The sequence below is a fragment of the Mustela putorius genome, unplaced genomic scaffold (assembly GCF_011764305.1).
Source record: "Mustela putorius furo isolate JIRA1106 unplaced genomic scaffold, ASM1176430v1.1 tig00004043_pilon_pilon_pilon, whole genome shotgun sequence".
NCBI classification, from domain to species: Eukaryota; Metazoa; Chordata; class Mammalia; order Carnivora; family Mustelidae; genus Mustela; species Mustela putorius.
Window position 1 is genome coordinate 94,748 of NW_025422178.1, and position 22,675 is coordinate 117,422.

The window sequence follows — 22,675 nt, forward strand, 5'->3', positions numbered from 1 at the left end:
GTAGCAGGCTTTATATTTTGTCTGCCCAGCAAATACTTCCTCTCCGTCTCATATTCCTTTAGTAGTATGCACCCTACCCTATGTGAAACCAGTGGGGTTTATGTAAACCTCCCATGGTTCCGGCTTGAACCTATGGCCCAGCCCTGCCCCGTCACCATGGTTTACCCTCCTGACCCCTGTGACTGGTTCAGGATTGCTCACATGACCCAAGTCTGTCCAATCAGGGCCAAACCCAGATCGTGGGCCCGTTCTGTTGGACAAGAGCAGCTTCCCCACTGGTGCAGGTGCGGAGCGCTAACCGTGAGGCCGACGTACAGTCAGAGCTGCTGGGACCTCCACGTGTGCACGGCCTTAGTGGAAAGGCAGCTCACACGAGGAAAGCAGTGCTGACGGATGAAGGGAGAGAGTTGCCTCAAGATGCCGCTTGAGCCCCTGGATCCAGCAGTGCCTGAAAATCTACACCCTGGCTTTTCAGTGGAATGAAATGAACTCCCCCACTTGCCCCCACCCGCCCATTAAAGCTACTTTGGGTGGAGTGTCTGTCATGAGCCCTATTACCTGGGATTTGCCATGAAATCAACGAGAAGTAATAAGGCAATCTGATGTCTAGGGGGTGAAAGAAAGAGTAAATAAAAAAAGCTCATCCAAATAAATATTTAATAAAATGCCACAGCAGACCACTGAAGGAGAAATCCCACAGGACTTTAAAAACTTGTTTAGTCCTTAAGCATTTTCATAGGATTTTTTACAGAAATGGCTTAACAAGCCATGTTCTTCGAGACAATACAAACGTATCAAGTGCAAGTATTTTAAAGAGTAATGGCACTTAACAGTACTCCACATATCTTTAGATTTTTTCAAAAGTGCCCTTGGCCATATAGTTAACTTTTCCAACTTTGTCTGAGGAGCCATTATTGCCAAATGTGCTGGTTTCTCTGATAAAATGCTAATAAGGCAGAAGAGCTTGCTCTGTTCTGCTCTGTCCCCACCATGTTTCAAATAAGTGAAGATATAAACAGCTTCTCTCATTTCTAAAAGAAAGAAAGAAAAAAGAAAAAAGAAAAAAAAATCCACAGTTGCCCCAAACTGGGCCCTCAGCCACAAGGTCTGAGTCTTTGGGATGGAGCTGCCAGGCTGTAGAGGCTCAGGACTGGGCCAAGGTCAAGTCTGCATACTAAGGAGGGTGGGTCACAGGCCAGGAAGTGCAGAGCCACAGCCAGTCTCTGCTAAGTCTCCTGGGAAGGTGGGCCCACCAACAGAACCACAGGACTCCTGCAAGAGCAACAAGAGCCCCAAACTGGTCCCTGTGGGATCCTATGAATACATGAAAAAGCTAGAGGACACTTCCAAGTAGTGCTTGACCACCTAACCCCCTTCTGACTCATAATCCCAAGGGCTGAGTAGGATCCACAGCCTTCAAGAGGTGCTTGGGAAAAGCTCTGGCTCCGCTGGGCCGGTCATTCCTGGTAGAGCCCCTCTAAGTCTGCGGACTTCATAGCCAGCTGACAGTCGCCACTGGAGTTCTGTTGTGTCACAGGTCTGTTTGGTAACAAGAAGAAATGGTTAGCTCTAGGGCCTCTTTCAAGAGCTTTACTGTGCAGAATGCACAACGCTGAATATATGACATTCTTTGTTGGTTTATCTGCTTCTTGCAACCACACCAGATTTAAGGCTACACCTATTTTAGAGATGAGGAAACTGAGGGCATAAGAGGTTAAAGTGACTGGGTTAGGGCTAGGGGTTCTGGCCCCTTCCCCCTATTCTAATTTGGGTATTGCAAATGAGCAGAGCATGAAGTTACAAAAACATGTATGGTAAAAGATCTTTAAAAAGTATAAGACATATTTCATTTCTTTTGATGGCTGCATAGTATTCCATTGTATATATATACCACATCTTCTTGATCCATTCATCTGTTGATGGACATCTAGGTTCTTTCCATAGTTTGGCTATTGTGGACATTGCTGCTATAAACATTCGGGTGCATGTGCCCCTTTGGATCACTACGTTTGTATCTTTAGGGTAAATACCCAATAGTGCAATTGCTGAGTGCTGTGAAGTGTGTAAACCTGGTGATTCACAGACCTGTACCCCTGGGGATAAAAATACATGTTTATAAAAAATAAAAAATTAATTAAAAAAAAAGTATAAGACAGACCAGGATATGTTAATGCAACAAAGTACAAAAAGTTCACATTTCAATTAACCTTAAAGAAACGACAACTTATTGAGTTTCTGGTGTACTATTAAAGAACATCCACAGTTTTCTGAAAAAGCTTTTCTGCCCTTTGCCACCCATACCCTTGTGAGGCTGGGTCTTCAAAACCCAGCTGATGTCTACTAAGGCAGACCTTAAAGATATTTGTGAGATACAGGGGTGCCTGAGTGGCTCACTCGGTTAAGTGTCTGCCTTCAGCTTGTGTCATGATCCCAGGGTTCTGGGATTGAGACCTGAGTCAGGATCCCTGCTCAGTGGGGAGTCAGCTTCTCCCTCTCCCTCTGTCCCTCCAGCATCCAGGCTTATGTGTACTTTTCCCTCTCTCTCTCTCTCTCTCTCAAATAAAGGAATAAAATCTTAAAAAAAAAAAAAGATATTTGTGAAATGTAAAACAATGCCACTCATTTCATTTTGTATTGGAAAATATAGTTCTTTTTTTTTTTCTTTTAAAGATTTTATTTATTTATTTGACAGAGGGAGAGGGAGCACAAGTAGGCTGAGCTGTAGGCTGAGGGAGAGGGAGAAGCAGGCTCTCCACTGAGCAGGGAGACCAATGCGGGTCTTGATCCCACGACCCTGGGATCATAACCTGAGCTGAAGGCAGCCACTTAACTGACTGAGCCACCCAGGCACCTCTAGTTACTTTTCATAAAGATGTTTTTTTATATCAACAGGTAATACTGTCCCTCTTTACATAAGTATTTTTCAAATTTGTTGTTAATTTCTACTATAGTAATTACTGCTACGTTTAAAACCACATGAACAAAACCTTAAGACTCAGTAATTTTAAGAAGCAAAATGTGTCCAGGAACAAAACGCTTGAGAACCACTGCCCGGTGAAAACAGTGGGTCCAGGTGCCTTGGTTGGGAGGAGGAGGGGAGCATAAGGAGCTCAAGGACAAATCTTGGAAATCTTTTTCCCCTCTCCATGGAGAAACAGGTGGTATGCAGATTTTGGTACACCTGTGGTAGAGCAGAGCCGGGTTGAGAGGCAGGGAGAGATTTTGGCTCAGAAGCATTAGCTTTGATAAGCCAAATTTAAGCCCATATTTCTTCTTTTAACTCCTTTAAGACTGACAGTGATCAAAACAATTTTTAGGAAGGGGGAGCACCTGGATGGCTCAGGAGGTTAAGGGTCTGCCTTCAGCCCAGGTCATGATCTCGGGATCCTGGGATCGAGTCCCGCATCGGGCTCCTTGCTCTACGGGGAGTCTGCTTCTCCTTCTGTCCCTCCACTCATTCTCTCGATCCCTCTCTCCCTCTCTCAAATAAATAAAATCTTAAAAAAAAAAAACCAAACAAACAATTTTTAAGAAGTTGGATGTAATTCCAGGGATATCAACTAGGCAATCCTATGACAACCAGCCCTCAGCTATTTTTAAATTATACCCACCTCACATTTTATTTTCTAACCTGAGTAACCACAGGATAACATTTTGGTAAAAAGTTCAAGGGCTACTCTACAGAAAAGCAAAATTCAGGATATTGGTTCTTTTAGAGCAAGGGTTGGCAAATTCCTTGGGGCAAATGCAGTTTGCTGCCTGTTCTTGTAAATAAAGCTTTATTCGAACAAAGTCATGCTCACTTGTTTTCTTATTGTCTCTGTTGCTTTTTGGCTGCAGCAGCAGAGTTGAAGAGCTACAATATGGACCACATGGCCTACAAAACCTAAAATATTTATCCTCCAGCCCCTTACAGAAATTGTCTGCTGATGCCTAGTCACTTGGAATCTTGGTTAAGAAGAGGCTTTGGAGTCAACTGACCTGCATTAAGTCCCTTCTCTACCACACTTTGCTTTGGGACTTGGCTTCATTTCCCTCACCATAGGATGAAGCTAGTACCCCCCTCACAGGGTGGTTGTGAGGATTCCGTGAGCTGATAGGGCCTGGAAAGTGCATAACAGAGTCCCTGGCACAGAGCAAGTACTTGATGGGTATTAGCCACTGTCATCAATTAAGCAAGAGCTTAAAGGAAGCACAATGGAGTTACATCCCACTTGAGACCGAGATCCTAAATCCAACAAAGAGAAAAAGATAAAAATCAAGCATTAAAAAAAAAAAAAATCATCTCTGAAAATCCCTTAGGAGGGCAGCCCATTACAGACAAAAATACTGTCATACAGTAATTCCAACACAGCTGGTTTTCCCTCCAGCATTAAAAGAGTGACTGTTCCTTCAGCGGAGGCTCCAGATGAGGTGTAGCTGGCATTAGGGGCCATAATGTAGGAAAAAGATCTGTACCATCCAACCGTCACCACAAGTATGGTGAGACACTCACATTCTGAAGAGCAAACAGGATGAAGGTGGACATTGGGAATAGCAGCTTCACGGCCCCCTGTATGACCCTGAGGTACGCACACGGTGAGTGGAATAATGGCTCATTATTCTTGTAGCCCCCCGCAAAAAAAAAAAAAAAAAAAAAGGTCTTATTTTGAAGTTTTGTAAATTTAGTGGCATCTTTAAAAAAAAAATCAGTAACAATTACTTCATAGCATGGCCACGACAACAAAATGAGTTACTTGTGTGTGGTGAATGATGACAGCATTTTGTTTGAAACTCCATTGTCAATTCTCATTTGATGTCTGATGTATACAGGGAACTATATAGAACACTGGCCTCTCACAATTTTACTTCTAGACATCCAGCTAGGGTCAGGGTGGTATTTATGAAAATCCCCTAAATGGCAAAGATTAAATAACTGCATTAACATATATTTACCTGGGAGGAAACCAGTAGTTGAGAAGGCTGGAGGCCACAACGTAGGACACTATGATTGTCCCCGACATGGCGAGTGATACGAAGCTCAAGCCACAGAGGACACAAAGTAGTGAGAGGCCGCCCACAGAGATGACCAGTCCTAGAGGACAGCATAGTTAGAAGAAGTCAGCTAAAACAAACAAAACTGCCAGGCCCCAGGCCACTATGTTTACGACAGTTAACTCAGATTTTTTTTTAAGTGATATTTCCCCTAAAAATCCCGATTTGCCTGGGTGACTCAGTGGGTTAAGCCTCTGCCTTCGGCTCAGGTCATGATCTCAGGGTCCTGGGATCGAGCTCCACATCAGGCTCTCTGCTCAGCAGGGAGCCTGCTTCCCTCCTCTCTCTCTGCCTGCTTCTCTGCCTACTTGTGATGTCTCTCTGTGTCAAGTAAATAAATAAAACCTTAAAAAAAAAAAAGAGGAGGAAATATGAATTAAATACAGGCTGTATTTAACTCATCAATCGATGATGCCCACCTTCTCCTTCAGAAGCAAACTGCCTTATCTATGGTCCCCTGAGCAGGAAACAACTCTGGGTGCTCTTGGCTCTGGGAAACCAATGGAACAATGGCAACCAGCTCTATAGCCAGCGTCTTGTGATTTGGATCTGATATGAAAAGGCAATCTGAGCCAATTAGATCTGCCTTCTCAGTAATTTTACCTTAGCAACAAAGGGAGAAGGTGACTCTTGGCAGTGTGACCTCAGGAGGAAAGGTGGAGGAGGGGGAACATTAGTGCCTAGCAAGACACCTGGCATGCAACAGGTGTTCAATAACAAGGTATGGAATAATTGGACTCTGTTACCATTCATGCACAAGTCACTCTATGCCACGGGCTCTGCTAAATATTTCAATATTTCGCTTTAAGCTTCAATCCCTACCACAACACTTTGAATCAGTGTTATTATTTCCTCAGTTTATATATAAAGATTTTGAGGTTTAGAGAGGGTAAATAAATTGTCCAAAATCGCACCCGAGAAGGTACGATTCTAATCTGGAGACCAAAGTCCATCTTGTAACTACTGACAATCTGCCTTGGCCACTGTTGATCTTTTCAAGAACAGGAGCATTTGATAAGAGTGGCAGGTACCCAATAAATACTGTGCTCCCAACTGAAACATTTTCCGAGGCAGTGAAGAGATGAACAGTATATACCTTCCAGTAAAATGACTCCCACAAAAGCAGCCAGGGAGGTAAGCACCACGATGAGCACGAAGAACCCAACAGGAATGGCTGACATAGCCACAAACACCAGCACGGTGAGGGCCATGAAAGGATGCCTGTCCAGGTACTGACCCACTGGAGACTTCATAAAGGCAATCACCTGCGGGCAGGGGAGAAAGAGCCAGGACTGAATGCCATGTCTGAACCCCAGGAACCCCATCTGAGCTGCAGGAAGTCGAACCAGAGGTTGTGAAGTTGGACGGCTCATCGGTAACCTAACAAGTCAATGCTAAGAAGTCTCCCAAGACATGAGTCACCCCGGCAACAGCGTAAGGCAGCTGTAGACAGGTGGCAAGTTTGAGGGTCCCACTCAACCTCAAATCTTGTGAACGGAGGAAAGACCTGGTCATGGCTCTACCACTTCACACACACCGTCTCAAGAGACCCTCAGCATGTGTGTGCGTGGGTGTAATGTACACACAGTTGATCTCCTGCTCCACGCTGAGCTTTCAGCGTCAAGGCCACTGAGGCACAGAGAGGTTAAGTCCTAGCTACTTGGCATCACCAGGGAGCTTGTTAGAAGTACAACATCTCAAGCCCTGCCCCAGACCTGCTACATCAGGTGCTGGTTTTTAACGAGATCCCCAGGTGACCTGTACACACATGGAAGTCTGAGAAGCAATGGGACTTGCCTAGAGTCACACAGTATCCAAGTGGCAAAATCTAGGCATTCGAAGCTGAATCTCTTCACTCTAAATGTCAAATGCTGGTAAGGGCTGCCACCTGGTTAGGAAAAAATGCTTTCACGTCGTCAACATGGATACCGCAGTCAGGCCACACAGCCTGATGATTCCTGCAAGCTTATGTAATGAACACGCTATCTTCCTTCAACAGGCAAAAGAGTTTCTGGATCTAGCTCAGTAGGAGGAGGGCTGCTTTAATGCAGAGCTGACCCTAGAAAATCCACAAGGATGGGCTTCCCCCCTCTTCTTAAGCCCCATTCTGTCTCTCTCCTGACTACCGACATGTTAGTTCCTGTTCTCTTAAAAGGTTCAATCATTCCAGAACTTTTCCCCATCACAAACTTCCCGGGTCTCGTTCCTTAAGGCTTTAGAGGGCTGCAGCTGAGGTGAAGAGGAAATTCAAGCTACAGTGATCACAGGTATCACTACCCAAAACACGGATGCCTCTTAGCGACTCCAATGCTGGGAATCTGGGGGCCAGCTAGAAGAGGGTTTTACAGTTCAAGTTGATGGTGATCAAAGTGCAGGGCTTAGGCTGCTTAACTAAAAAAGGCTGTCGTTCCAAGAAGCCACTGCCATTGGTCTTGGGACTTCATCATTGCCTCCTTAGGAGAATCTCCAGGGGAAAAAAAAAAAAAGGAGAATCTCTAGGCATGGCAAATTCCACTTCCGGTCCAGCCGTAAACAAAAGGCATGATGTCCACTGACTGTACTGCCTCTAGCTACTCCTACCTGAGGAAAGCTAGCGGACTTGGCTATTCAGCTTCTCTAGCCAGAGGGGCTATACTTGGGATGCCTGGCTCAGATCATCAGAACCCAATGAGACTCCTGTGAAGGCAGCTGAAGAAGGGCGGGGGATGGAGGGTGCAGGGCGGGGGAGCTGGTCCCTGGAGCTGTCTTAGGTATTGATTGCTTTCCGGCTCTAGTCCACACATATTCTTAGTAAAACCACCCAGGTATCCTATGATAGACTGAACGGTTCTCTCTGATCCGTTATAGTCAAGATACCCAGTAACCACAGTGGGGAGCAGAAGAGGCTGGAACCCTCAAAGGCCAGGCTTGTGAGTTTACACGCAGACTCTCCAGCACAGCAGCCACATGTGTCCCCTGCATACCTGAGGTGTAGCTAGTGTGACTGATGAACTAGATTTTCAACTTAATTTATATTTAAAAACTGACAGATGTTTCAGTCACTGGAATATTTTTAGTTGCATTTCACACAAGTTAGGAATGTTTCAAATAAATTTTTCGAAAGTAAGTTTTATGAAATCTCAATAGAGAGTATTTTCAATGGAAATTTAGTATATCAATTGAGACTTCTGCTAAGCATATTAAAAAAAGGTAAATTATCTCATCATTAATTTTTTATATTACAGGTTGAAATTATATTATTCTGGATATACTGGGTTATATAAAATATAGTGCTAAATTTAATTTTTCTTCTTTCTTTTCATGCTTTTTAATATGACTACTAGCAAATTTTTAAATTCCCTACACTGGTTGCCTATTATTGCCACTGCAAAGCACTAAAGTTTAAACTTTTAAGTTTTAACTAAAGCTTAACCTTTACCTAGAAAAATATAAGCAGCAAACTGTTGGTATTTGAGGATTACGATATAATCAAAGGACTAATTTAAGAAATATAAACATGGCCATCATGTGCAAAAGGCAATTAAGAAGATTTACGGAATAATCCAAAAACTTGTATGGAATCAGAAGAGACCCCAAATCGCTAAGGAAATGTTGAAAAACAAAAATAAAACTGGGGGCATCATGTTACCTGATCTCAAGCTTTACTATAAAGCTGTGATCACCAAGAGAGCATGGTACTGGCATAAAAACAGACACATAGACCAGTGGAACAGAATAGAGAGCCCAGATATGGACCCTCAACTCTATGGGAAAATAATCTTTGACAAAACAGGAAAAAATATACAGTGGAAAAAGATAGTCTTTTCAATAAATGGTGCTGGGAAAACTGGACAGCTATATGTAGAAGAATGAAACTTGACCATTCTCTTACACCGTACACAAAGATGAACTCAAAATGGATAAAAGACCTCAACGTGAGACAGGAATCCATCAGAATCCTAGAGGAGAACATAGGCAGTAACATCTTCCATATCAGCCACAGCAACTTCTTTCAAGATATGTCCCCAAAGGCAAAGGAAACAAAAGCAAAGATCAACTTTTGGGACTTCATCAAAATCAAAAGCTTCTGCACAGCAAAGGAAACAGTCAACAAAACAAAGAGGTAACCCACGGAATGGGAAAAGATATTTGCAAATGACAGTACAGGCAAAAGGTTGATATCCAGGATCTATAAAGAACTCCTCAAACTCAACACGCACAAACCAGGCAATCATATCAAAAAGTGGGAAGAAGATATGAACAGACACTTCTCCAATGAAGACACACAAATGGCTATCAGATGAAAAAATGTTCATCACCACTAGCCATCAGGGAGATTCCAATTAAAACCACATTGAGATACCACCTTACACCACTTAGAATGGCCAAAATTAGCAAGACAGGAAACAACATGTGTTGGAGAAGATGTAGAGAAAGGGGAACCCTCTTACACTGTTGGTGGGTATGCAAGTTGGTGCAGCCAGTTTGGAGAACAGTGTGGAGATTCCTCATGAAATTAAAAATAGAGCTTCCCTATGACCCTGCCATTGCACTACTGGGTATCTACCCCAAAGATTCAGATGTAGTGAAAAGAAGGGCCATCTGTACCCCAATGTTTATAGCAGCAATGGCCACGGTCACCAAACTGTGGAAAGAACCAAGATGCCCTTCAAAGGACAAATGGATAAGGAAGATGTGGTCCATATACACTATGGAGTATTATGCCTCCATCAGAAAGGATGAATACCCAACTTTTATAGCAACATGGATGGGACTGGAAGAGATTATGCGGAGTGAAATAAGTCAAGCAGAGAGAGTCAATTATCATATGATTTCACTTATGTGTGGAGCATAACAAATAGCATGGAGGACAAGGGGAGATGGAGAGGAGAAAGGAGTTGAGGGAAATTGGAAGGGGAGGTGAACCATGAGAGACTATGGACTCTGAAAAACAATCTGAAGGTTTTGAAGGGGCGGGGGGTGGGAGGTTGGGGGAACCAGGTGGTGGGTATTAGAGAGGGCACAGATTGCATGGAACACTGGGTGTGGTGCAAAAACAATGAATATTGTTACACTGAAAAGAAATTAAAAAAAAAAAAATGATTTGCGGAAAGTCAGGAAGAGATACTGATGGCGAAATCTAGGCTGCTGGGGAATATGAAAGTGTAATGACAAAAGAAAAATCAATAGCACTTGGGGACAGTTGGGCACGGGCATCCAAAAGGAGAAAAGCAGATCTATTCTTCCAGATCCCAAGGAATCTATTTTTCTCTTAGCCTCTCATGAGTCTGGGCCCTACAACCAAAAAATAGAAAGTCATTCAGATATGCAGAGACCACGTAAGATGTAGTTAATTGTAGAAATTGTCTTCCTTCAGGAAGGAAGGCCCTCCCTGCTCAGGCCAGGTGTCATAGAAGAGAAGGACAGGATTCAGTCACATCTAGTAATAGAGAACATTAATTAAACACTCAGGGGCCAAGCACTGTTTCAAGTTCTTTCAATGTATTGTCTCATTTATTTCTCCCTTCAAAGCCCAGAAGCAGGTAATCAGGAACATTATTTAAACCCAGGGAACTAGAACGTAGCAATTAACTTCTTATTCTCATGGCAACAGGGAGGGATACAAAGGAAGGATGGAAAGGAAGATAGCTTATTACACAGTAACATGAAATGCAATTTTCCATCCCTATCCTGGAAGCAGACACAGGTCATCCAACCTGGATTTTACAGGTATGTTACTGTGCTGAAGAACTCAGGAATGCCAGGCTGGAACAGATGAGCACCATTATGTGCCAAGCTACATGCTACAGCCTTCTCAAACAGCTTCTGAGATTATCCTCACAACAAAGCAATGAGCCTGGCATTGCTTATTTGCGATAAGAGGTGATGGAGATTCAGTGACCTAAGCAATTCGCCCAGGTCAGACAAAGGCAATTTATATTAAAAATTCACATGAGTATGGCAAATTGACATGAGGAGTAATGTGGCCAGTATTTAAAGACATGAAGGGTCCATCTGGAACTACTCAGGAGACAGGTCAATTCCCTGGTGTCAGAATGCAAAAGACAACCAGTGTCCACTGTCCCTTGCTACCAGACAGGAGGAGGAAGAAGGCATCAAGATTATTTAAAACCCCCGGTAACGGTGCCTGGGTGGCTCAGTTGATTAAGCATCTGCCTTTATCTCAGGCATCCTGGGATCTGAGGATGCTGGGACTGAGTCCATATTAGGCTCTCTACTCAGCGGGGAGTCTGTTTCTCCCACTTACTCTCCCTCTGTGCTCTCCCCCTACCTCAAATAAATAAATAAAATCTTAAAAACAACAACAAAAATAAAAACTGGTAATGCCAACTCCAAGGTGCTGTGTTAACATCTCCCAGACCACAGCTTGGGTGTCCCCTGGCATGTGATTCAGGGTTGGCACAAAGATGCCGGAGATGTAATTCAAAAACAACCCTTGTGGAAGGATGGGTCAAGCATGGGAGCAAAACTAGTCATAGGTAAGCCACAGGTGGGGATGCCATCAGGAGGCATCTGCCCACCCCATGTTCCTTATCTTCCCTCCTCTTGGAACCTTGCTCCCTCCCACAGCAGAGGCAGGCTCATGAAGCCATGTTTCCCTCCATGTAATGAAAAGTCCCAGTCCAGCTGCCACCCTGGCCATAGGTGGCTTGGTCAAACAGATTCTTTTTTTGTTTTTTAAGATTATATTTATTTGACAGACAGAGATCACAAGTCTCCCTCTGCTCCCTGCTGAGCAGAGAGCCTGATGTGGGGCTTGATCCCAGGACCTAGGATCATGACCTGAGCCAAAGGCAGAGGCTTTAACCCAATGAGCCACCCAGGTGCCTCAAAACAGATTCTTGATCCTAAGAATCAGGTATTGCCAGAGCAAGTCGCTTCGAGGGCTTCAGCTGGGAGCTGAGGGAGACAAAGGGAGTTGAAGGTGCCAGCTTGGGCAGTCACAATGGCTCATGTGAATGGAAGAGCAAGAAAACCAAGCTGTAGAGGGAGGAGAATGAAGCTGATGCATAAGGAAAGTTACAACCAGAAGAAACATGGCCCAAGAGAGGGTGTTGAGAGTAAATCTGACCCCAGTGACCTGCCAGACCCTGATTCAGTTCCAGCCCTTGGTTCTAAGATAGCCTCCCACTTCTCCAAAGTCTCAGCAGGTCTCAGTATTCATCTGCTTAAGCTATTTCAAGCAGGTTTCTGACTCTCTCAGCCTATGTCAATGAAGACTTGACATTCCAGAGGCTTCCTAGAATAAATTATGGAGCTGTTTCACAAACACTTCGTGTGGAAGCCCATCTGGTCTTTTCTGGAATTAGGGCCTATTAACTCTGAGGAAAGGTTAAAAATTATCTGGGGGAAGAAATCATCTAAATATCGTGGAAACAAGGGGATGTTTAAATAAATTATGGTTGTCAATCTGATGGAAGGTTCTATTACCAAGCAACTGTTCTAAGGACCTAAGATTCAATATGGAAAAACACCAATATGCAATACCAAGCAAAATAAAAATACAGGACTATATCTGTCAGAATTACAACCACTACATATGAAAGTTACATCCTGAAGGTGCCCAATAATAATAGTAATCACCATCAGTGGATTTGTTACTAATGGGTTTACAGGTGATTTGCTTTCCCTTTTCCTCAATATTAATTTACTGAGTTAATACAACTCATATTAATACGATTAACATAATAACAAATTTTAAAAGAAACTGCTCTGCCTTAGGACTATCCAAAGAACATCAGGGCTTAGCCAGCTGATAATCTGTCCCATCACTCTGGGAGTCAGCTGGCCTGGAAGCTATCCAGTCCAAATCTATTCCCATGACCATAACTGAGAATCTACGACAAAAAAGTAAAGAAATGCCAAGAAGGCGGAGGTCACATGCTTTGAAATGTCTACTTCAGAATGTGGATATAAATTTAAATAAAACGTGCCAAATGTCTAACACAGTGCTTGGCATATAGTACTCCTCAATCAGGGTTAATCAATTTACCGTAAATCCCTATTACTTGAAGATTCTGTATTTGCAAATTCACCTACTCACCAAAATTTATTTGAGGCCCCAAAATCAGTATCTGTGGTGCTTTCAAGAACATGTACAGAGCATGGGCAAACTTAAGTCACCTGACACACATGTTCCCAGCTAAGGTCATACGAGGCAGTGCTCTTATTTCAGCTCTTTAAACAACTGTCCTTTCCAAGGTAAGTTTAGTACCACCTCTTCTCACATCTTACATTTTTTGTTGGTAATTTCACCATTTAAAATGGCAGAAGTACCGTCTAGTGTTCTTCACTGTAAGAAGGGTGTGATCTGCCTTAGGAGAAAATGTGTGTGTTACTAAGCTTCGTTCAGGCAAGAGCTAGAGTGCTACTGGCCAGGAGTTTAATGTTGATGAATCAACAACATATACTAAATTAAGTTGTCTTTAATCAGAAATATACATACAACAGTTTATATGTTTATCAGCTGATGAAAATGCTGTGACCAGAAATTTGCCCAGAACCTAATCCTGTAGTTCCCCTAGGAGAAATTGTTCAGCAGTTGCTAATCCGTTGTTTGCGGTGACCTCAGAGAACATAACTAAAACATCTAATGAGAACCAAATGCACAAGGAGATGAGCAGGAGGCCCTTTCCTACTAAGCTAACTTTTAGTAACAAGAGTCTCAGCCTGCTGACTAGAAAGCTGCTTGGCTGATTTAAAAATAGCTTGCTAACTCCACAAACAGGGCCAGAGGCATTTTGGGATGAGTTCAGGAAAGATTTCCATGGAGTATATTGCTCTAGACTGCAAAGTCCTGTCTCTTCAAATAGACCCAAGGGGAACCGTGCTGATAGAAAAAACAGTTCACAAACCAGTTCATCTTGTTATAAACACCTATATATTTTATGGGTATTCTGTACAGGAAAAAAATATCTAGAGGGAAATACAACAAAATGTTAGTATTATCTCTGAGAGCTGTTTTCCTTGATGAAATGCTGAATGACATATAGAAGAAAGATAAAATTCAAGAAAGCAGAATATACTATCTCAAGCCCCACTGTCACTCAATGGCTACTAAACACCTGAAACGTGGCTAATTCAAATGGAAATATACTGTTAAGTGTGAAATACTCACTGGATTTTTGAAGATGTACTACGAAAAAAGAATAAAGAACATCTCCATAACTTTTTTTCATTAGACATTTTTAAGAATTACATATTGAAATGATATTTAGATCTATTAGGCTAAATAAAACACATTATTAAAATTAATTTCACCTGCTTTTCACATTTTAAATGGGGCTACTAGAAAATTTTAAATTACATATGTGGCTCATATCGTACTTCTATTGGATGCTGGGTTTCTAGCGGAAAACTGGACTCAAATTTTAAAGTAGGCTTTAGCCACCCTCAGTCTCAGGGTAACAGGGGAAAATTAACAACAAAACAAAACCAAACAAGGCTGGTATCTGTGGCATAGACTGAGATCCACCCTCGCTAACCAGCTAAAGAACCACATTTAATGCGAGGGGAGACACACAACAAAATTTTAGTCTATGAGATAGAATTGGAAATGCTGTGTGTGTGACTTCCAGGAAGTCATCTTAAATTAGAGGTGGCTTTTAAGTCTTTCTCCCCTTCCCTCCTCCATCCTTATTGCCTGGAATGTGAATACAATGGCTGATGCTTTAGCAGCCATCTTGGACAATGAGTTTGAAGATCACAATTTAGACACCAGGGCAGGATGGTGAATTGCAAAGATTACTGACCTACCTCCAAATTTCTCCTACTTCAGAGAAAAATAACCTTCTATGGGTCTTTAAGCTGCTGCTATTTGGGGATTTTTTCATTACAGAACCTGATCGGAAACTGACCTTTGAGTTATTCTGGATGGACTCTACCAACAAAGATAGCTTCTTCTGCAGCTCCTTCAAGTCCTTTGAAGTACTCAGAGGCTCCTCTTTTGCCATCCTGAAATCCACTCCAGTCCCTTTAGGGATTAATTCTTCTACCGGCAAACTGTCCAGGGCAGGGCGCAGTCAAATCACTCATGTCACCCAGTCTCTTGCTGTCACTGGTGAAACAAAAAGTATCTTGAACCATTAGTGGTATTCACCCAGCTAGTTCAACAAAAGCTTCCATTATCCTCACACATTGATGGTAGGTGTGCAGGAGGAAGGTGGCGTGGCAATATCTATCAGAATCTCTAAGTGCACACACCTTCATCCAACAACTTATTTTCCAGGAATCTGAAGGGAATGATCAAAAAGGGATAACAAAACATAAAAAAAGGATGTGCAGTGCAATTCTATGTATGGTATAAACAGCAAAACACTGGAAAGATGCTAACTGTCCATTAGCAGGAAATTGGTTAAATAATGATAAATTCATAAAATGGAGTACAGCATAGTTATTAAAATGATAATGTGGACATCTAGTTAGTGACATGAACATACATTCAAGGTAAGGGGAAAAAATTATAAGATTCCCCATATGGTTACAGGAAAATATGTATTTTATGTTTACATTCCATAGTAAAAAGACTTAGAAGATAGAGATTATTTAATACCAAAATGTTAATGGTACTATCTCTGGGGACTTATGTTTATTTTTTAGCCTGACAAACTGCTGCAAAGAATATAGTAGAAAGCTGAATACACTATTTCAAGTTCCATTGCCTTTTCCCCAGAAAGCCTTTCTTAAACAGTGATGGTGGCCAATTTCTTTATTTACTACCCACACTGTACAGGTTGGCTTCCAACCACATAAATCATTCTCTATTTACTTGTAAGTCTCCTCTTAATGGGTGGAGTGTCTCGAGAGCAGACCAAGCCACACATACTCTGTGACTCAACAGCCTTTAATTTCCAGGACTGTCCTAAGTTCGTGCAATTATAAAACCAACTTGTTCAGTAAGATTATCTTTTTTTTCTAACCCTTGTTAGATTTTCATATAAACAAATATATATATATTTTTTAAGATTTTATTTATTTATTTGACAGACAGAGATCACAAGTAGGCAGGGAAGCAGGCAGAGAGGAGGAAGCAGGCTCTCCGCGGAGCAGACAGCCGAATGAGGGCTCGATCCCAGGACCCTGGGATCATGACCTGAGCTGAAGGCAGAGGCTTTAACCCACTGAGCCACCCAGGTGCCCCTTGTTCTTATTTTCTATTTCCCAGAACAGCTGTAGGGCCGGACACTGTCTCTTCCTTACAAATGATCTCCTGACTACCGATAGTAAAAAAAGCCTCAAAGATCCTATCACAGTGGCCAAAATTTAACTGAGTGATGCCGACATCTGTTTACCATGTTGACTATACAACATGGCAATTATGTGAGTTAAGGAGGAGGAGTTACTTTATTAACACCTATAGGGTCTAGAATGCAGGTTAAAGTGCATTTTCATTACCCCAGCTAGAGAGCCTCTGCTACAACCCTGTTTGTCAACCAAGAACCCTTTGGTCCGGAAGGGACTGATCCCGCCACAGCCATATTCTGTCTTTGAAGCTACAGCTGGGACAAACTTGGGATTTGGGATGTTTCCAGGACTGAGCTCCCCTAATCTCATCTCTGCTGCAGGCAGATACAAGCCCAGCTCCCCTTACAGGTCTCCAGAGACCTAGGGAATCCAAGGGCCACCCAGACCGGTTTGGGGAGTCTGATGGGACAAACCTAGGTAGAATGCCAATGCCACAGCTGTCAAATGCAACCCCCTGGCTACCAACCCTAGAGCCCCTTGTCACTCACTCTACAGAGGGGTCTCCACAGGAACTGAGAAGTCTCTGGAGGCAAGGCGGCAACCCTCAAGTTCCCCGCCTTCTCTGCTCCCTCCAGGCTGACTCCAGAGATCACTGGCCATCCCGCCCCTCCCGGGGCTAACTAACGTCCACCCGGGGCGTTCCAGCTGGAAGGGAGAGGGGGTGCACCTCCTGCTGGGGGAAGGGAATGCTGGGCGGTTCAGGCCTACCCAGGCCCTTCCTTCCCCATCTGCTTCCAGTCTCTCGGCCTTCGAAGACACGAGGGGGAGCCTCCAGACGCCCAGCTTCTAGGTATCCAGGGGCAGAGGTGAAGAGGAAAGGATGCTGTGGAGAGAGGGTCCGCACGAGAGCGCACGGAGGCTGGGAAAGGGGCGTTCACGCCGGAGTGGAGTCATTAATTTGGGGAGAGGAGTCCACCTTTGTTACTTGGAGCCCCCTCTTTGCAGTGACCGGGGAAGGGGGTGTCCCTCGGTAGAGAAGAGGGTCCTGTGGGAAAGAGGGTACCTATTTTCATTAATCCTGGGGACAGGGTTGGGAGATTCCTCCTCCAGGTTTTCCAAGAAGAGGCAGGGTCTCGGGGATGGAATGGGGTTGGCAACCCTTTTTACCAAATCTAGTGGGGTGTGTGAGGGTGTGCGCGCCTAGCCCGTCTTGTGGACTCGAAGGGGTAAGACTTCCTTTTTAACTGCGAACTGAGGGCCACAGCTCAGGACATCCATTGCCCGCGCAACCCACGCCCCGGCGCCCCTCCATTTGCCCCTCCCCGCGAGGGGGGTCTAGCCAGCCCGGGCATGCTGTACCCTAGCGTCTAAGCTGCGAGCTCTCACCAGTCCTGTCGGCCGCGCTGACCGGGGTCTGCAGGCGGAGAGGAGTGAGGCGGGAGTCGGGGGGGGGGGGGGGGGGGGGACTAGGAGGAAGAAGAAAAGGGAGGAACTCTTGTGGGCAAGGGCGGGAGCTGGAGCCTGTTTCCTGCCCCGCCCAGACTGCATCCTTCCTCCGCCCCCGCCCCGCCCCTTACTCCGCCCCCTCCCCGCCCCTTCCCCCGCCCTTCCCCGCCTCTTCCTCCGCCCCCGCCCTGCCCCTTCCTCCGCCCCCGCCCCGCCCCTTCCTCCGCCCCTCGGCTGCCGGCACCTCCTACCCGCGCGCAGGATTTGGCTCTCCCCGCCCACGGCTGGGGGGAGCTGGCGGAGGGGCACCGAGGCCTCGGGCTGCACGCTCCGCTAAGCGAGCTCTCTTCGGCGTTTTGAAGCCACCCTGACAGGCCCTGAATAGTTTACAGATGAGGAAACTGAGGCCCATCCTACACTCCTGGCTTGAAGTGAGAGTGCCCGGGCCACCGCCGAGACAGGTGGAATGGCCTCGGAGCACCGGTTTGCGCAGCGATTTAGGGCTTCCCCTGCCTAAATGCCTACACCTGAGGCACCTGTTTTGGAAGCATTCCTGGAGCCCAGGACACCGAAGGAGGAGGTATGGCCTTGACCCGCAGGTTTTAGCCATTACTTCTCACACAGATAACGTGAAACAGCGAGATCCTTAAAGATGGGTTAGGTTATTTCCTCTGTGTTTTTGTTGTTGTTGTTGTTGTTGTTTTGTTTTTTTTAATAATTGAAGAAGTCTAAACCCAAGTCCCTCAGCTCCACGTCAGAGCCCGACGACACATGTTCCCTGGCTCGTATCCGTCCCATAGAGCAGGGTTTCTCAATGGCAGCGCTATTGACATTTGGGGCCGGGAAATTTTGTATTGAAGGGGCTTTCCTGTGTTTTGTAGAAAGTTTAGCAGCATCCCTGGCCTCGACCCACTAGATGCCAGGAGTCATCCCCTTCCTCCCAGTTGTGACAACCAAAAATGTCCCCAAACATTGCCAAATGTCCTGTGAGGACACAATCTTCCTATTAAGAACCACTGCCATAGGGGCACCTAGGTGCCCCAGTTGCTTAAGCATCTGCCTTTGGCTTTGGTAGTAGTCCCAGGGTTCTGGGACTGAGCCCCGCTTCTGGCATCCTGCTCAGTGAGGGCCGTGGCGGGGCTGGGGCGAGGCTGGGGCGGGGGATTGGGGGGTCTGCTTGTCTGCTTCTTCCTCTCCCCCTGCCCCTCCCTGTCTCTCTCTCAAATAAATAAATCTAAAAACAAAAACAAACAACAACAACAACAACAAAAACACTGGTATGGATTGTGGGCTGGGGGAGGGAGGTTCCAACAGTCCTGGGCCCTGATCTCAGGGCTGACTCTTACTGTGTGACCTTGGATAAGTTACCTCTCTGGTCCAGGGTTTCATCTGTAAAATGACAGACCTGAGCATTGCCTGAGCATTGGCCTGCTACTGCATCGTTCTCAAGCATTTTTCATCCAGGGACTTCTGTGGACCTCCCTTTCCTCTGTGACCTGTGTCCATAGCAGCCTGGGAAATAGTCATAGGGTTTTAGAGAGGACGGATGCAAAAATAGCTGTAAAGAACTTAGTACCTACCTGGAGTATAGGAGGGATTAAAAAAGATTCAATGGTGCAGTCTTCTACCAACTAATATCTCTAGAAATAAACAGGCTGGTGGATAAAGGAATAAGCTTGAGGACAATAATAGTAAAAAGGAGCTAAGAGATCCCATCTAATCCCACAACAGTGAGCAAAAGAGGAGCTACTGGTGGAGATAAGACATGGATAGACAAATGTCCCTAGATTCTTAAGTTTCAGATTGTGTGGCTTCATGCATTTTGTTCTGCAGTATAATGGGTACCCCACCTAAGAAAATGTTGTGGGGTTGTTTTTCCCCTTTAGAACAAAACATTACAACTGTCCTTACCTGGGAGGCATTGCTTCCTTCCGAAAGCTGAACTGGGGCCTTCCGGAGTATTTTTGTTCAAGGGTGCCATCTAGAGGTGTCTTTGTGAATCCTCTATCCCCCCACCCCTACCCCAACACTGCACTCCTCTGTCATTGCAGGGACAGCCAGATTTTGCTTTTTTCCTTTTATGTTGGCTGCCTTTTCCACCATATTATGAGGTCCCTGATGGCTGGGATCTTAGCTTTCTTCATATCATCAGGACTTGGCAACCACTGATGGGTCAATAAAATAAAGCCATATGCAGCCTCTTCTATGCTTTTCAAAGGTTGGTTACTCTGACTAAGCAACCATTTCAGGTCTTAGGAAAGACCTGAAAGGAGCACTGGGCTCTGAATAAGAAATGTATGAAAATTTCCCAGCAACACATTGAGACCCTAATCTGTTAATATCACAGAGACAAGGACAACCCAGACTCTAGCTGACTTCTTCTCTCCAAATTGCCAGATTTAGCAAATAAAAATCCAGGACACCCAATTCAAAGTGAAGATAACTTTTCAAATGTAGGTATGTCCCAAATATTGAATACTCACACTAAAAAACTATTTGTTGTTTACCTGAAATTCTAATTTTACTGGGTATCCAGTGTTTTATCTAGCAACCCTGTGTACTTGGAGTTGAGGGATTGAGGGACTTGAAGCCTGCATCCCTCTAGGGAATCATTACATAAAAAGTTAAGTCAGATAATTCTGGTACAGATGAGGTAGGCAAGATTTGGAGTGGGGGGGCATGGCATTTTCATTCTCCTTAGTAGCTATTTTATTTATTTTCTACCTTTCTTCAGACCATATGTATGTTTTTGGTTAAAGCTGGGGAGCAGATTCCATAGTCAGGTTCAAATCCCAACTTTGCCACCAACCTCGCTGAGTGACTATGGGCTGGTTACTTAACCTCTCTGTGCTTCAGTTTCTTCCACTATAAAACTTGGGATAATAATTTTATTTATTTTCTGGGTTACTGGGTAGATTTGGAAAGATGATGCTCATTAAGTACTTAGCACGGTGCCAGCAGATACATATCGCTCAACTACCTAAAAGCCATAATCATTGTTTTTCTATTTTGAACACAGGTTAACTTAAAGTACACGGACTTTCAGAGGCAGACATGTCTCCTACTCACCCACAGGGTCATGAGGCTCATTAGCATCCTACCAGTCCCTTTCTACTAATTCACTTTGTTGAGTTACAGCTGCTGGTTTTGGTGGGACATTGGGTTCATGCCCCGTTGTATAGGAGGCCTGGTTATAACCCCATTTCTGTCTAAACCAAAGTTTCAAACCCTGTCACGAATTCATTTATTCCAGATACTACATGAAACTGTATATATTACGGCGTCTGATTGGATAGGGGCCCTCAAATATGGGGTGACGATCAGGTGGAAGCTGATGGCACAGACATTGAAAGAATTCACCTGAAGCAAAACAAAGGCGATAGCAGGTTATTGAATACACTGCAAGGGAGGGCTAGGTGGGCTGGGGATCGCAGAGGAGAGGCTGTCTGCAAGGAGCCAGTGGCTGGGGGCTGTTTTTAAAGGGGGAAGGAGAGGGAGGTGTGGGGACAGACAGAATTCTCCCCTTTTTGGTAACTGTGCCTGGTTGTAAGTAGCCCATTGTTTAGTTAGAGCCTATGGATATTCTGGGTCATCTGAGGGGCCTGTCTGTATCCAGCCAGGGGGTCGCTGTGGGCCCCGCCTGCATTCCATTGCTCAAGCCTGTTTGCCTAAAAGCCCGCCTCTACCTATTTACCTGCTGAAAGAGACTATAAATACAAGAGATGAGCAAGTTCAAGGTTATTTTGAAAGTATGGAGTGCCCAACTTTGAGGAAGAAGTAGGAAAAAGGAGCAAGGGAAGTACTTGGTGCTATGCAGGGCTCAGGGTAGGATCTCAGAAATGTTTGTGTTCTGGGCAGGTCCTTTGTGGAAAGAGCACTGGACTGGGATCATGAGGACAGGCTTCGACTTGGATCGGTGTTTCTTAGGACTCGCATCAACTGGGGAAAGTTCTGTATCTTGCTCGATTTTGATTTTCTCGTACACAAAATGGGAACACCATGGAGTCTGGAGAAAAATTGAATGAAATAATAGATATGCACGCATGGCACCCCAAGAGAGCTCAGTAAGTCTAAACTGGTTTTTTTTTTTTAAGATTTTTATTTATTTACTTGATAGACAGAGAGAGATCACAAGTAGGCAGAGAGGCAGGCAGAGAGAGAGGGGGGAAGCAGGCTCCCCGCTGAGCAGAGAGCCTAAAGTGGGGCTCGATCCCAGGACCCTGAGATCACGACCTGAGCCAAAGGCAGAGGCTTAAACCACTAAGCCACCCAGGCGCCCCAGTCTAAACTGGTTTTGAGAGAACTTTGGATGCGACCAAGGAACACATGCTTTGAATGTTTGGGCAGCCCCTAATATTGTAACCTGTGAGTACATATCTGTGCAAAGGTATGTGTTTTTCTGCATTTATAATAAGGATTACGTTAGCCTCAACATCTATAGAGTGCGTTCTGTATCAGATGACCAAACCATCTCACTTTGCCTAGGGTCGAGGGGCTTCCCACGATGCAGGACTTACACTGTTAAAACCCAGAAAATCCCAGACAAACTGGGGCAAGTTGGCCATCCCCCTGCTATGTGCGAATTGTTTTACAGACATCATCTCCTTAACCTTTAAACCTACCCTATGAGGTGGGTACTCACATGGTTGCCATTTTCTGTTTAAAAAGGACACTTCAGAGAGATTAACAACTTGCTCAAGCAGCTTAGCTAATTCATGGGAAAGGTGGGATCTGAACCTAGCTCTGCCCAGCCCAAGACTTTAACCACCACACTGTTTGCCTTTAGACTTCACCAAAGCCACAGTCTTTTATTGCCACTCACCTCTACATGCCCGATCATTGCTGAACACCCTCCCATCTTTCCTTCTGTCATCAGCAATTTCTGCTGCCCAGCCAGGCCGGACTCCAGCAAAGGAAGACACCGGCTGAATCAAGCCCCGTCTTGTATCTGGGCACAGCTAAGGCCCCTCCTTCCTTAGCAACAGACGCTGAAGCCTGGTTCCAGGCCTAG

General features: G+C 44.7%; 2 protein-coding genes across 8 annotated transcripts in view; one reads left to right on the top strand and one right to left on the bottom strand.

The window, feature by feature from the left end:
• Nucleotides 1–638: 638 nt before the first annotated feature.
• Nucleotides 639–22,627, bottom strand: LDAF1 (lipid droplet assembly factor 1). 4 transcript variants are annotated; one of them, XM_013049783.2, is made up of 5 exons: nt 22,487–22,627; nt 14,892–15,091; nt 6,131–6,299; nt 4,936–5,074; nt 639–1,539 (listed from the first exon to the last, which is right to left on the bottom strand). In XM_013049783.2, exons 2-5 carry the CDS (start codon nt 14,985–14,987, stop codon nt 1,458–1,460), a joined length of 486 nt encoding a protein of 161 aa, XP_012905237.1. In that variant the 5' UTR covers nt 14,988–15,091; nt 22,487–22,627; the 3' UTR covers nt 639–1,457. The 4 variants fall into 4 exon arrangements, with proteins under 4 accessions (XP_012905237.1, XP_004780194.1, XP_012905236.1 ...); XM_004780137.3 differs by lacking the exon at nt 22,487–22,627 and adding an exon at nt 17,605–17,696; XM_013049782.2 differs by lacking the exon at nt 22,487–22,627 and adding an exon at nt 17,578–17,636.
• DNAH3 (dynein axonemal heavy chain 3) overlaps nt 17,915–22,675 on the top strand; it is a 173,703-nt gene continuing 168,942 nt past the window's right edge. For 3 of the 4 annotated variants that reach the window (XM_045072730.1, XM_045072731.1, XM_045072732.1), the window contains exons 1-2: nt 17,925–18,244; nt 21,523–21,728. The gene's annotated coding sequence lies outside the window, so the exon portion shown is untranslated. Of the gene's footprint in view, nt 18,245–21,522; nt 21,729–22,675 lie in introns of all 4 variants that reach the window. The other variant, XM_045072734.1, reaches the window with a different exon arrangement.

Excerpts from the sequence above, each read along its gene's own strand:
- LDAF1 (XM_013049783.2), bottom strand. The coding sequence starts at position 14,987 with ATGGCAAAAGAGGAGCCTCTGAGTACTTCAAAGGACTTGAAGGAGCTG. Across the intron at positions 6,300-14,891 it reads CCATCCAGAATAACTCAAAG|GTGATTGCCTTTATGAAGTC; the intron begins GTCAGTTTCCGA and ends CCCTGCCCGCAG. Across the intron at positions 1,540-4,935 it reads AACTACTGGTTTCCTCCCAG|ACCTGTGACACAACAGAACT; the intron begins GTAAATATATGT and ends GTTACCAAACAG.